The following is a 15,432-nucleotide window of genomic DNA, read 5'->3' as shown; positions in this document are numbered from 1 at the left end:
CCTGGTGGTAAAAAGTATTTGTGGAGAGAATCATGACATTTGCTGCTGCAGGGCTTTTTAAATGTCAAAAACATATCTTAGATATATGTGAAGACAGCTCTCATTACACTGAATGCCATTCACTCAGATCCTCAATACATAGACCAATAACCGAGAAGACAAGGATCAAGTACTATGACCCCTTCACCTCTATCAAATCCTTTAACTGTTCGATTGGGGGTGGATTAACCAAGGTTGACCATCAAATCCTTTAACCGTTTGATTGGGGGTGGATTAACCAAGGTTGACCTTCACCTCTATCAAATCCTTTAACTGTTCGATTGGGGGTGGATTAACCAAGGTTGACCATCAAATCCTTTAACCGTTTGATTGGGGGTGGATTAACCAAGGTTGACCTTCACCTCTATAAAATCCTTTAACTGTTCGATTGGGGGTGGATTAACCAAGGTTGACCTTCACTTCTATCAAATCCTTTAACTGTTCGATTGGGGGTGGATTAACCAAGGTTGACCTGAACATACACATACACACATAGTTATTTTTTTTAAACAGTGCAGTAAAACTTTATTTTAACATGGTAGTGCTTGCATATACATCTTTAGTGATCTATGAAAGATGGGTAAACGAGTTATATTCATTGGCCACCAACAAATTATAATTATTATAAAAGGCTAAACATGCTCTTTGCGAGACAAGAACTGAGACGGCAATAGATTTCACAAACAAAATAAGATCAATAAAAATACAATACTTTCAACTCCAACATTTGAATGCAGTATCTCCCCAATTGTTGCTATTAAAGGATCATTTGCATTCATGCTGGATAAAATGCTTTATGCTCTTGGATATGAGGGTGAAAATAAACGTTTTCAGAGAACCTCTGTCAGTATTTTCCCATTGATTATAGCTGCCTGCTATCCTCTGCTTACTAACAGATTTGCTGCAACAATCACACACTGTATGCTACACATAAGCTAACAGCAACAATAAAATAACTTAGTTTGAGACTACAAAGCAGGTTAAGGGAAAGATTATTTATACCATGACCCTAAGGAATCCACCTCTAAAATTATTATTTATTTTAATTTAAAAAAAGAGCCTACTGGAATTGGCTTGTGGCCCTAGGAGAGTGAGAGAAAGCTCAACCTGAGGTTACACTTTCTCACTTTCAGTCCCACTGAACACTTCCTGTATGAACTCCACAGCACCAAAGGTCAAAGGTGACAGCCCCAAACACAGATGGGTGGGAAAATAAAATATAATGTACTGATATGATTGTATTCGCCCACTGATTGTGTTTGTCAGCTGATATTCATGGAAGGTAAGAAATCAAGAAAATAAAAGGCAAAACAAATATAAAAATCACATTTTTAGACTGCAATTCCTCTTTTCCCTCTCTGAACAAGTTCTTGCAAACAACACAAAACTCTGTTCAACAGTGAAAAACAACCAAGAGATGTCTTACCTCCTACCTATACCCTTAATGTGCATATAAGCAAGTTTAGCAAACACATACTCACACAGAGACGAACACACAAACTTGCCCTGTACACCTGGGCAGTACTAGTAGCCATGGAGTATAACAAAAACAAACATGGAATGCAGTTAAAATGGAAATAAGTAGGGTATAAAGCTTAATCACTTTCGTTATATATAGCATTTTGTGCTAGATGTTTTCCACAAGGAAAAAAATGAACAGTAACATTTAATGGCACATTTTCATGTGTCCCTGTATGATAGTGTAGCCTGGCCATAGATCTGTCTGTGCTGTCTCACTTATGGCCAATGGCTTGAATATGACCAGAGGATTTGGCAAGACAGCACAAATAGATCAGGGACTAATGATGGTGAGCTTGATGCCGTAAACTAGCACATGGATACAGCTACTGTATACTATTATAGTCAGGATAGAGAGGGTATATTTAAGCCTGTTTGTGCTGTCTAGTGACAATGGCAAGACAGCACAACAGATCTGGACTCTGGCTAGGGCTTCGCAAGGAGTACTGTACTATAAAACATCCCTCCGCCGATCCACACTTGGTCCATACATTCATTTTACTGGGTCCAGAGCAGAACATTCATTAAGAAACATATTGTTCCCCCAAAGTCTATGCTCCATCAGGGGCCCGTCGCCAAAATGGAGGCCCCCAGGAGCAGGTGTACCATCCTGGGATTGTCCCGCTAGGCAAGCTGGAGGCTCGAGACTCATTTTTAGGCCCAGCTCTCAATCTGTGCGCGCTTTGGCAAAAGTAGCCTTCCTCTTTCATACGGTCTTTGACAGCAGTGAAAGATTCAAATGCAGTGTTAACACTTCCCATGGTGTCCCAGTGCATGTTAGGTTTGAATACCGAGGGCATTGCACATGATTATAGCCTCGGTGTTGGTTTGGAAGGGCATCGTCATGGATGGCTCATTGCACAGGTATCAACTAGTGTTCTACAGGGAAGTGAGACAGGGTCTAGGGAACACACAGGAACACCCTGATAGTCAGATTTGATTAGGAGCCAAGTCTACATTCAAGCCAGGATCTTGTCCTCAGAATGTGATATTAGGGGATTTTTTAAAGTGCAAATGTCACCTCCCGACTCATGGAGGGGAGTCTATGTGCAAAGGTGTGGTGGGGAGAACTGCCCACTGGACTGAACCAAAATAGGCAAGGGATGAGGGGGACATACGTGCTGGTCCACGCACTTGTCTGGTCACTGACAGTGATAGAGGACTTACTAGTCTGATGTCCGACAAACATACAGTATGTGTGTGTGTGTGGAAAAGCTGAGATGCACAATCCTTTCCCATACAGACACTTCCTTATTTTCCTCTGCAGACTCTCCCCAGTTTTCAGGAATAGTAGAATGGTCCAGGACTATTGAACTAGAAACATTGGAAAACTTTTTAAATAACTGGAATATCACTGAGCAGACTACTCCCTAACCACCGCTGACCTCAAATGACCTCCCCTCTTCTGGTCCCGTCTGACCCTGGAAAACCCAACAAGCTGTGCAGGTAAGTAGCGTTGGTGGGGGAGGGGACAGGTCGATAGCTGGAATGAGGAAGTCACGCAGTGTCAGTCACAGGGTCACATCCTGTATGAACTCCACAGCACCAAAGGTCAAAGGTGAGCCCCAAACACAGATGGGTGGGAAAATAAAATAGAATGTATTTCAAATATGATTGCATTCACCCACTGATTGTGTTTGTCAGCTGATATTCATGAGGGGTAAGAAATCAAGAAAATAAAAGCTTTCCCAGGGTCATAGCCATGTAGCTGAAGGTCAGGACCGGCCCTTTCCTGAGTTAAATATTGTTTTCAGGGGTATCTACTGGGGCCGGTGGGGGTGGTTAGATCTGAGGAGTGCAGTAGTGATTTTGGGGTGTGAAATAGTAGTTCTGGGGGGTGGAGTAGTAGTTATGGTGTTGGTCGGGCTGGATGTTTCCATAGGCTAAGAGGAGGGGGCAGTGGAGGTTTGGGGGCCGTTGGGGAGTTGGGGGAACCCCGTCAGGCTGCCGTTCCTCTGGGTGGAGCCGTACCAGCTGGGGCCCAACTGGGGCGTCGTGGACAAGACACTACTGTGGGATGGAAGAGAAGGTTAACTCAGCATTGTATCACATCTGTATGGGAGATGTAGGATGTAACCGGTGTCTGTACAGGGGGGATATACTGCTGGAATGTAGAATGTTATGTTTGTGTATGTGGGATATAGGATGTTAGGTGACTGTATGGGGATATAGGATGTTACAGGTTACTGTACAGGCGATATAGAATGGTTTTAGGTGACTGTATGCAGACAATATAGGATGCAATATAAATGACTGCGTACAGGGGATATATACATAACAAAAATATGAACGCAAAATCAAGTTTGCAGACACAACACAACAGTAGTAGGACTGATTACCAACAATGACGAGACAGGCTACAAGGAGGAGGTGAGGACCCTGGCTGAGTTGTGCCAGGAAAATAACCTCTCCCTCAATGTCAACAAAACGAAGGAGCTGATCGTGGACTTCAGGAGACAGCAGACGGAGCCCGTCCCCCACCATCCACATCGATGGGCCGCAGTGGAGAAGGTGAAAAGCTTCAAGTTCCTCAGCGTACACATCACTGACAATCTGAAATGGTCCACTCACACGGACAATGTGGTGAAGAAAGCGCAACAGCGCCTCTTCAACCTCAGGGGGCCGAATAAATTTGTCTTGGCCCCTAAGACCCTCCAAAACTTTTACAGATGCACAATTGGGCACACGACCTGCCCTCCAGGACACCTACAGCACCCGATGTCACAGGAATGCCAAAAAGATCACAGAGACATGGCCTGGTTACCCTGCTATCATCCAGAAGGGTGAGGTCAGTACAGGTGCATCAAAGCTGTGACGAGACTGAAAAACTGCTTCTATCTCAAAGCCATCAAACTGTTAAATAGCCATCACTAGCCGGCTTCCACCCGGTTACTCAACACTGCACCTTAGAGGCTACTGTCCCATGTACATAGACATGGAACAGTAGTCAATTTAATACTGTTTCACTAATTTCATTATATATATATATATATACATATATATATATATTCTAGTCATTGCCACTCTGACATTGCTCGTCCTAATATTTATATATTTCTGAATTGTATTATTTTACTTTTAGATGTGTGTATTATGTGATACTACTGCACTGTCGGCGCTACGAACACAAGAATTTAGCTACACCCACAATAACATCTGTTAAATGTGTGTATGTGACCAATACAACTTTATTTGTAATGTGTTGGTGCCATGTTTCATGCGCTGGAATAAAAATTCCCTGAAATTTACAATATGCACAAAAATCTAATTTCTCTCACATTTTGTGCACAAATGTGTTTACATCCCTGTTAATGAGCATGATATCCTTTGTCAAGATAATCCATCCACCTGACAGGTGTGGCATATCAAGAAGCTGATTAAACAGCATGTTCATTACAGAGATGCACCTTGTGCTGGGGATAATACAAGACCACTCTAAAATGTGCAGTTTTGTCACACAACACAATGCCACAGATGTCTCAAGTTCAGGGCTCATGCAATAGGCATGCTGACCGCATGATTGTTCAACAGAGATTTAATTTTCAATTCTGTATCATAAGCCGTCTCTAACGTCATTTTAGAGAACTTGGCAGTACGTCAAACTGGCCTCACAACCGCAGACCACACAAGCCCAGGACCTCCACATCTGGCTTCTTCACCTGCGGGATCGTCTGAGACCAGCCACCCAGACAGCTGATGAAACTGAGGCGTATTTCTGTCTGTCATAAAACCCTTTTGTGGGGAAAAACAAATTCTGATTGGCTAGGCCTGGTTCCTCAGTGGGTGGGACAGGCCCGCCCATGGCTGCACCCCTGCCCAGTAATGTGAAATCCATAAATGGGTCTAATTTATATATTTAAATTGACTGATTTCCTTATATGAACTGTAACTCAACAAAATCTTTCAACATTATAATTTTGTTCAGTATAAGATGTTATAGGTGACTGAATTGAATGTTACCCACCTCGGTCGATCTGCTCTGGAGTTGATGCTCCTGGACAGGTCGTCATCGCTGTCGTACCTCCGGGGGTTGTCAAAGAAATAGGCCCTGGAACTGAAGCTGTGGCTGTTGATCATTCCTCCTGGTGCCTGGGGAAAAGGACACTCTCACAGTTTAATAGGTACTTTCAGACAAGAAAAACATGCCTTTATATGTACTTACACTGGAAATATCCTTGTAAGTACATCATATATGGGCCCAAATCGTTTCCTACTTCCACCGGTGATAAATTAATGTTTTCAAACTAGATGAGATAAGCTGATAACAACTTTAAAATAAAGGCCCCTTAAAAGCTCATGCTGTTTTAAGATACCCTGTACCGAGGTAGGCAAACATTTGACTAATGTGCATTCAAACGCATATATGATTCATGTCAGCTCCTTGATTGGCTAGTTTACACAAAGTAAATGGCCCTACTTCACTTTTACAACATAAACACCACGTTGCACTCTGGGATCAGTAGGGATGTAAATTTGAAACGTCTGCACCCGAGGTAAACCCAGGTGAAACGCAGGGTCCGGAACCGACACAACAGTATGTCCGAAGTAAACTGCTGTGTACCATACTGCCAGTGTTGTGTCGAAAAGCTCCCCCCTGCCAGAATCCCTCCTCTTTCGCGTGAACGCGCACACACTCAGTTCTTCATTGCTTTGCCTTGAAAGTAAGTATGAGAGTATAAGTAATGTCCAATTAACCTACTAAAAGTATACTGACGAAAAGGCAAAACAGAACTGTCGAATTATATTATAGCTGTGTTGTTGTATACTCGCGAATTAGAATCTTAAATGTAACAATTTTGTTGGGGAAAACTGAAATGCACATCAATTTTTTTTACCCAATTTGCTAAACGTGTGCAGGAGGAGTCAATTGTCTTTTCAAATACGGACAAAGATGTTAACATCATGTGAGAGGAAATAGCAGTCACTCTCCTCCAAAACACTGGTATGGTCAATTTCTTATTTAATATAATTGAAGATTTAAAAAAAAAAACATTTATATGATGACCTGAGCCTACTGTGCCACTTCTGTGGAGAGGTGGACAATAACGAGGAAGACACTAACTGGGTAATTGCTTGTTCACTTCTAAAAAGGCATATTTTTAAGAGTACGAATTTGAAAAACAGTAATATTTCTAGCGGTAGTATCATTCGCTTTGTCTGATAATGAAATAATTATAATTCAAGAAAAAGTATTTAATGTTTTAAATATATTAACATTTTTCCTCAAATTTCAGATTGGTTGTGACCGACGCCCACGATGGTTCCACCAGTCCTGTATGAAAACCATCCCATTATTGGAGGATTATGTCTGTCAGGACTAGGTTAGGCTTGAGTTCCAGGTGACAGTATCACCTGGAAAACTTTCCATAAAAAGTGGACAAAATGTTCAGTCGAGCTGTTGCAGCTTTCCAATATTTGTTTATGCTATGTCTTTTTATATTCGATTTATTGTCATTTTATATCTTATTACGCAAAGATCGAAAATTCTATTTGTTATTTAATGTTTGTTAACAAATTTAACTTCGTGATGTTTTTGTGTCATTTGTGTGATAATATTTGTGTATCATCATTATTTTCTTAAAACATTACAACATTTTATTAAAATAAATGTTTATGTTTCTTTATACTCTAATTTTGCATTCTCTGGCACAGACTACTGGTCAACATGAGCTACCAAAATTATTCTGAAGTGTGCCAGGCCTTGCAGTCCAAAGATAGATGGGGGGAAGAATTTCAGCCCCCCCCCCCCCTTCTAATTTCCTTAATTTTGTGGCTAGAGTCAAATACTTTCTGTGGCACACATCAGAGTCAAATAATTTCTATAGAACAAAAATTTATAATTAATGTATGTGTGTTATATTAAACATAGAGGAGGGAGTAAAATGTAGGCAAGCAATAAACATTTCAGAACAACTACTAGTCGAATAAGACATGGGAGAGATGACACATTTTGGCAAAGATATTTATTTATAGACTAATACACTGCAGACATTACTAGTGCATCCCCCGCGATCAAACCGGCATAAAAAATCAAATGAAAGGCAGCCTAACGTGGGGGGTTTCAGGGAGAATTGTGTCAGGGGGAGGCTTTTCAGCACAACACCTGCTAGACTCGACACAACGTTACATTTCACAGACTACCGACTGACCCAAAACAACAAGTAATCTGGAACGCTTTAATTCGGAATGACAGACAAAAAAGTAGTAACGTTAAGTAGACATCTGTAGCCTGTATTTTGAGCAGGGTGCCAGGTCCTACGACCAGAATACCCCAACAATATTTCCCTGGTCCAAAGAATGGCCTGACATAATAGAAACACCCAACCTAACCTATCCCAATGCACAAATGTCCCTGACTGAACACCAACTTGACCCATCGACTGTAAAAGACCTTCAGAAGAAAGCAGACAAAGAGGACGATCTGAGCTAGTTTAACTGCTTGCTAGCTAAGCTAGCTTGATGCATGTTGCTGTTATGTTAACTAGCTAGTTAACATATCTTGTGTTCCTAACCAGTTTGCTTAAGATGCTCCTTTTGCAGACAACAATATTATTAAAACACGTACCATGAAGCGGGTGTTTTTGCTTTATCCAACCCAGTACCTGAATGTGGATTGTGCCTGGCTTTATGATTGTGCTCTCTTACAACACACAGCTTAGCTAGATACAAATCAAACCTAAAAATGAAGAAAGCAGACACTGTTCAAAACCATATTTTCTTAATTTTTTCCACAAATGTTGAGTATTGACCAAGAACCGCGAGAGAATGATTAGGTAAATAGCTAGGTACTCTGAAAATAACAGGCTTACATTATGAATAACTAGGCTATTCTAGTCCATACGTTACAATATGGTGACTTACCCCACTTTAGAGTAGTTCATGAGTGAGGAGAGGCTGTCATAATAGTGCCGTAAAGAAAAACTGTTTAGGGCAGGGATGTGCAGCCCCCATTTTGAAGGCCCTCGGATCAGTCTAGGTCTCAACTTACTGTTTCAAGTAAGAAGAGTGCATAAGCCGTTTCTCTTGTTATATCAGTCATTGATAGTCAGTCAATGAACCCATGTCAGCTAACATGTTTTACAGTGTTAAGTTAGTTTAAATCTAAATCTAAATTTGTTATCATGGTTGAATTACTATCCGGGTGGCCCCCATTGACTTTGTTAGTCAGATATTATATTAAAAACTGCAAACATTTCTCTCCAGCCTATGGTCAAATTTGTAGAATTGCATGAAATGATCTGTAAAACAGCTAATATTCCTCTCCGCCCCAAGGCAAAATAAGAAAAACTGCAAAGACTTGACTTTAAAACTTTTTAAAAAATGTATCTCCGCTGTCAAGCAGGGGGCCACAAATGTTTTTCTACGCATTCATGAAGTCATGCTATCACACTTTTAAAAAAAACAGACTGGACAATGTGATGTGCAGGTCTCAGGTTTTATTCCAGTTTGGAGCAAGGATGAGAGTGTCTATTTCACATGCATTCATTCTTACCAAAGTCATTAAAAAGGGGAATAGGAAAAGCACCAAGCCTCGTAGGCCTAATAACTTACCTCTATAATAACACATTGTGGTGTAGGTCATTTGTGTGCACATGCATCTGTGTATATTATATTAATTGACCTAGTGTTATTGAGTCTGAGAGAAGCAAGAATAATATATCTCTGTCTCTTTCAGGCTCCTCCTGGGTCTTGTGACACCAAATTTTCTGCACCCCAGTGGGAAAAATGGGCATACCAAAGTTGGTAGAGTCGGTTGCCATTGCAAGGGTACGCAATCATGTCAAGAAGTTATTGGCGCAGGGTTAAGCTGTGGCATATACTTGGAAGGAAAGTCCCACTCACTTACTGGAAGCACATCAATAACATATTTCAACTGTGTGCTCTGCTAATACTATTCTGGCCTCCTCTTGTAGACTGAAGGTGTGGTGTGCATGATTTTACATCAATCAGTACTACGGTGTGTGGCATGTCTGGATATACCACTACCCAAGGTAGCTATAACCAAACACAATGATTTCACATCTCTACGGTCTCCCATACATAAAACAGAATCTTGTTAAACAATATTTTGCTGCAAACAGTTTAATTCATCATTGTTGTTGGAGAGACAGTAACCTGGTGGTGGATGAGGAGATCAAAACCTTCCTTAACCCGCAGGATCTCCCCGTCTTTCATAGGGCAGGTCACAAATGATACATGCGTTTATTCTGCTCAGAGATCTTTTAATGGGTTAACTGTTTTTAATCTGTACTGTGATATTTCTTGTGGAGATGTAACATTTGGATATTGACTGAAACATTCGTTACACTATATACATTTATAAATATATGAATTGTTATAGATAATATAATAAATAGTTTACAATACTTGTCTGGTTCTCATTTCATTTTGGACCAAGAGTGGACTTCCTAAGTACTTGGACAGTAAACTAATTCTAATCATCACTGCCGAATGCATTCAGGTTGGCATTTTGCCTAAAATTGTGCTCAATGTGGATGTTTAACAGTTTCTCTTTCAGTTTTTCCTCCAAAAGATGGGATAAAACATCACCCTGACCACTAGCAATCATCTACATTTGTGAACACTTCAAACTCACACCACCTTCTCTGGGTTACTGCTATCTGTATCTGTACTTGATAGTAGTAGGATGTGTAGAGTGGTTTTGTTTCATGCAAACAATGGTATCGACTTCATGCAGAGGAAATGACTGATTACTGCCATTGACCTGAACTGCCTGCACTGGGAACCAGTGATGCCAATTTAGCAATTTTGTTGCTAGATTTAGCAACTTCTTTTTTTTCCAAACAGCACCTAGCAACAAATTTAGTTACTTTTAAAAATGTATTTCGAACTTTTAGCAACTTTTGAAAAGTGACTCAAATGCTAAAATGCACGCATTTTCCCCTCTAAATGACACAAAACTTTTCTCTGTCATACACTGAGTCACAAAACACGTGCCTGGCTCCAAAAGTGCATAGTGAGTGACGTCAGCAGCAGGCGCTCAGCTCGTGCACAGGCAGCAGCAGGCCAGCAGCAATTTCAGCAAATTGTAAATCATTGTTGGCTGACTGCAGCAGTAGTACGGATTCGACGAGCCAAACCCAATGAATATAGTTGGTCACGAACATCAAATCAACATGTCTCAATCAAAATTGTACAGCCAGAAGTACAGAAAAGAGTGGGAGTCTGTACCTGAACAAAAGTCAAATCATATTTTTTTCCGAGATGGCCAGTCAATTTGAGTTATTGTACGTTATTATACGTTGTGTATTCTACGCAGTTTTACGTTATCACGCAATGACATCACAACGGAATTTAGCAACTTTTAGCAACAAATCAACCTGCCTCTAGCAACTTACCCAGAATATTTGTTGGCAACACTGCTGGGGACTCTGCAGGACTGGCTGCTAGATCAACAAACAAGCCGCATTCATAGTACACCCTTATTGCAGCTCCTTCCTCTTATTTCTGTCTAACATACTTCTCTACTGTCTCATGCTCCACTCCATACTTGATTGCTGGCACACTCTTTAACCGGGATGTCCTGATGTAAATGATGCTCCTGATTAACCCTTCTTAACTCTTCTCCTTTCCTGCACATCTCTTGGCTAAGCTTGTTGATATACTTCCTTTCTTGTTCTGAAACCAAAGCCTGTTTCTTGCCTGGCCAATGATGTCGTTTTGAATCTGATCCTTTTGAACCCCATTTTTTTTTTTTAAGGACACCACATGTCCATGGTACATAAAGGTATGACTTGCATGATCTACTACACAGCTCTACTGTGTCCCTAGCTAAATTCCCAACCTGCCCCAATTTCAAATCATGGCCACCTAATTATCCCTCACATCCCTAATTGGCAAATATCTCTCCACCTGATTGTTGATGTGTGGTGAGCATTCTGGCCCAAAATGGTTGCCATGCATTGCCCAGGTGGGTGGCACACATTGGTAGTGTCCCGTGAGAGCTCCTGATCGACATGTGTACATATGGTGCATCGAGTTGGTTGGTAATAAACAATGATTCATTTCAGATTTCCACGACAATCCCTTTAAATAAATTACATCTTAAACTTCACCAGGAAGCAATTTGATGGGACAGGGTGAGATAGTCTTACATAGAGTAGTCCGGTGTCATGGTGTTTTGTCTTAAAGATCCTCAAGGCCTCTCCTGTTTTGGTCATGTTAGGCCTTGGTCATTTACAGGCTTTGTACTGGCTGTACCCCACCAATGCCCTTTTCATGATCACTGTATGTCTTTCTCCTAAAATAATGGAAATTAAGAGGACATTCTGACAATATTTTTGTATGATTAGCCTATATGTAGTTTGCTGAGATTTGAGTCAGCCCAATCAATATAACCATATTTACTGTATAGGAAAATCACTGACACAGGTCAGGAGACTTACCTATTCTTACAAGTCTATGGCAGCAATGGCAGCTTGGGGGTGCTGTGTTGATGTCAGTGCTAATTGTATCCAGAAGACCAAACAGAAGTCTAGCCACATGATTGCATTTCTCACCTGGCCCAGCCACACAGGTACAGGGGGCCCTTGCCACTGGTCCTGTATTATGGATGACCAGTCCAGTTTGGTCGTTTTTTTTCTTTCTTTAAACGAGGCAAGGACTTTGCCCTGACATGAGCAGCATCCTGCACCTTGTTGAGTTCCACATCACTCACATGGCCTGAGCTAAATACATTGTACCCTTCTTGAGAGGCTTCTCCACCACAGGTAAAAACATTAACTCCTTCCCTCCCTGATTCCTATTGTTCTCTTTGTGAGGAAGTCCACTATTGAGCTGTAGGAGAATTCGTCTGGGATGTTCAACGTATTATCCCCCCCCCAATTCTCTGCCTTTGGAGGGGGTATACTGTCCTCACTCGGAAATACCAGATACAGAATACTTAGCTAGGTTATTTGCTATGGCTTGTGCTTAAGTGTATAACATTGGACCTGGGTATAACACAGAATTACATAATGTTCAATTTGCTAAATTGTGTTGGACAAAATGGTAGGTAGAGTGAGAAGATAACCGTTCATTGGTAATGTTAGCTGGCAACAGTGAACTCAGCTAGATAATGTTAGCTAGCTACGCTACCAGCATAATCAACAAGCTAACCTTGTTACTAAACGTTTATTAGACTTGCTTTTCGACAACAAAATCCCACTACATTGCAACGTATGAGACACTTGTCATCATTATCTTCTATAACTGCTGTTGAAAGGGTGGCTCCCTTCAAGTCTTTTTCTCAAAGTCAGCGCAGACATGTCAGCTACCTATTGAATTGCACTGTTCACCTTTTGAATTTGACGGAATTTACTCCCCTATCAATCCTAGAGTGCAATGCGTTGTTTACATTATGATGTAAAAGTGAAATAAGGCTATTGTCTTACTAGGTTCTGATTGGGCCTCTGTACCCTGAAGAAGACCACAACCAGACTGGTGGGCAGCAGCTCCCAGAAAAAGAGGATGATCCCAAAGATGATGTAGGCCTCTCCCCTGATCTTCTCGACGTCTGCCTGGAAGCACAACACACATCGATCAAGCATTCAGAGAAATGACACAGACAAACAGACACACCAGAAAGATTAAAGACACACAGGCAACACAACCCGAAAGAGGCAGATGTTGGGGGACAACAAGACAACAACACTGACAGAGATTGACAGCATGTGTACAGAGGGATTTCCATGATGACAGGAGATTTACACAGACAATGAGTAATTAGAGCATGGATAAAGACATGCAGACAAGTATGTTGACTGAGAACCAAATATACCTTAAGATTATCCCTCAGATAATCACAAATACACACATTTACGTAATGTTGTATACTACAGCCTACTACTTGTAATTATATGATAAATTCAATCGAACCAAGATGGATAGATTAGACAGACAGACACACAGACAGACCCCCCCCCCAGATGGCCTATGGGAAAAAGGGAAACCTCCAGTACAGGGCCGTCTATTTCAGGGGTTGAGCTCAGATCTAGGTCACTAGCACCAGGCAGCCCTTGGCTGTGCTCCCCCTCCTTGCCTTGCCTGACTGAGTTATTTATAGACAAACAAAGACCTTTCCCCCATAGAGCCCATATCCTCCCAAATCCCCTCAAATGGATTGTTGCTGCAGCAGCCACAGAGCTCTCAGCCACTCAGCAAACAAAACTGGATAGGATGGCTGTCATCAAAGCATCCTGGACTGAGTGTAATCAAGCCAAGTGTCAACTTAGAAGGGAGACTGGAGAACAGTTGTAAAAATGGGATATATATATATATATATATAGATTCACAGAGGGACCCATATACATACAGTGCCTTCAGAAAGTCTTCACACCTTGACTTGTTCCACACGTTGTTGTGTTACAGCCTGAATTTAGAATGGATTCAATTGAGATTGTGTCACTGCCTACACACAATACCGCATAATGTCCAAAAGTGGAATTATGTTTTTAGAAATGTTTACAAATGTATTAAAAATGAAAAGCTGAAATGTCTTGAGTCGATAAGTATTCAACCCCGTTGTTATGGCAAACCTAAAAAAAAAGTTCAGGAGTAAAAATGTGCTTAACAAGTCACATAATAAGTTGCATGGACTCACTCTGTGTGCAATAATAGTGCTTGATTTTTGAATTACTACCTCATCTCTGTACCGCACACATACAGAGTCGGTCCCTCAGTCGAGCAGGGAATTTCAAAAACAGATTCAACCACAAACACCAGAGAGGTTTTCCAATGCCTCGCAAAAAAGGGCACCTATTGGTAGATGAGTAAATGAAAGCTGAAAGTAAATATCCCTTTGAGCATGGTAAAGTTATTAATTACACTTCGGTTATTGCATCAATACACCAAGTCACTACAAAGATACAGGTGTCCTTCCTAACTCAGTTGCCGGAGACAAAGGAAACCACTCAGGGATTTCACCATGAGGCCAACGGTGACATTAAAATAGTTAAAATAGTTTAATGGCTGTGATAGGAGAAAACTGAGGATGGATCAACAACATGGTAGTTACTCCACAATACTAACCTAAATGACAGATTGAAAAGAAGGAAGCCTGTACAGCCTGTAAAAATATTCCAAAACATGCATCCTGTTTGCAATAAGGCACTAAAGTAAAACTGCAAAACATTTGGCAAAGAAATTAACTTTATGTTCTGAATACAAAGCGTTATGTTTGGTGCAAATAAAACACATCACTGAGTGCCACTCTTCATTTAATCAAGCATGGTGGTGGCTGCATCATGTTATGTGTATGCTTGTCATCGGCAAGGACTATTTTAGGATAAAAATAAATGGAATAGAGCCAAGCACAACAGCACATCAAAATCCTAGAAGAACGCTGGTTCAGTCTGCTTTCCAACAGACACTGAGCAGCAAATTCACCCTTCAGCAGGACAGGCCAAATATACACAGGAGTTGCTTGCCAAGATGACACCGAATGAAGTGGCTTTAGTTACAGTTTTGACTTAAATCAGCTTGAAGATCTATGGCAAGACTTGAAAATGGCTGTCTAGTCATGATCCACAACCAACTTGACAGAGCTTGACAAATTTAAAAAATAATAATGTGCAAATATAGTACAATCCAGGTGTTCAAAGTTCTTAGACACTTACCCAGAAAGAGTCACTGCTAAAGGTGCAAAGGTGTGAATACGTATTTAATTTTCAATAAATTGTGCAAAAATGTCTAAAAAAAACATGTTGTTTTCACTGTCATTATGGGGTATTCTGTGTAGATGGGTGAGAAATCTATTGAATCCAATTTGAATTCAGGCTTAAACCAAATGTGGAGAGGTATAAATACTTTGAGTCATAAGTGCTTACAGTGTTCAGACACAAAACACACACACGCAGACAAACACACACAGAGCCA

General features: G+C 40.9%; 1 protein-coding gene across 1 annotated transcript in view; it reads right to left on the bottom strand.

Annotated features, from left to right (window-relative positions):
* Positions 1 to 535: 535 nt before the first annotated feature.
* LOC112256414 (G protein-coupled receptor 137Ba) overlaps positions 536 to 15,432 on the bottom strand; it is a 55,720-nt gene continuing 40,823 nt past the window's right edge. Inside the window, 4 exon segments of the mRNA XM_024429668.2 lie at positions 536 to 3,455; positions 3,458 to 3,567; positions 5,522 to 5,646; positions 12,951 to 13,076. Coding sequence (XP_024285436.2) covers positions 3,340 to 3,455; positions 3,458 to 3,567; positions 5,522 to 5,646; positions 12,951 to 13,076 — 477 coding nt within the window. The 3' untranslated portion in view covers positions 536 to 3,339.

This window comes from Oncorhynchus tshawytscha, linkage group LG24 (genome assembly GCF_018296145.1).
Source record: "Oncorhynchus tshawytscha isolate Ot180627B linkage group LG24, Otsh_v2.0, whole genome shotgun sequence".
Classification (NCBI taxonomy): Eukaryota; Metazoa; Chordata; class Actinopteri; order Salmoniformes; family Salmonidae; genus Oncorhynchus; species Oncorhynchus tshawytscha.
The sequence above is the reverse complement of the archived record's forward strand: the minus strand, read 5'-3'. Positions and strand labels throughout refer to the sequence as shown.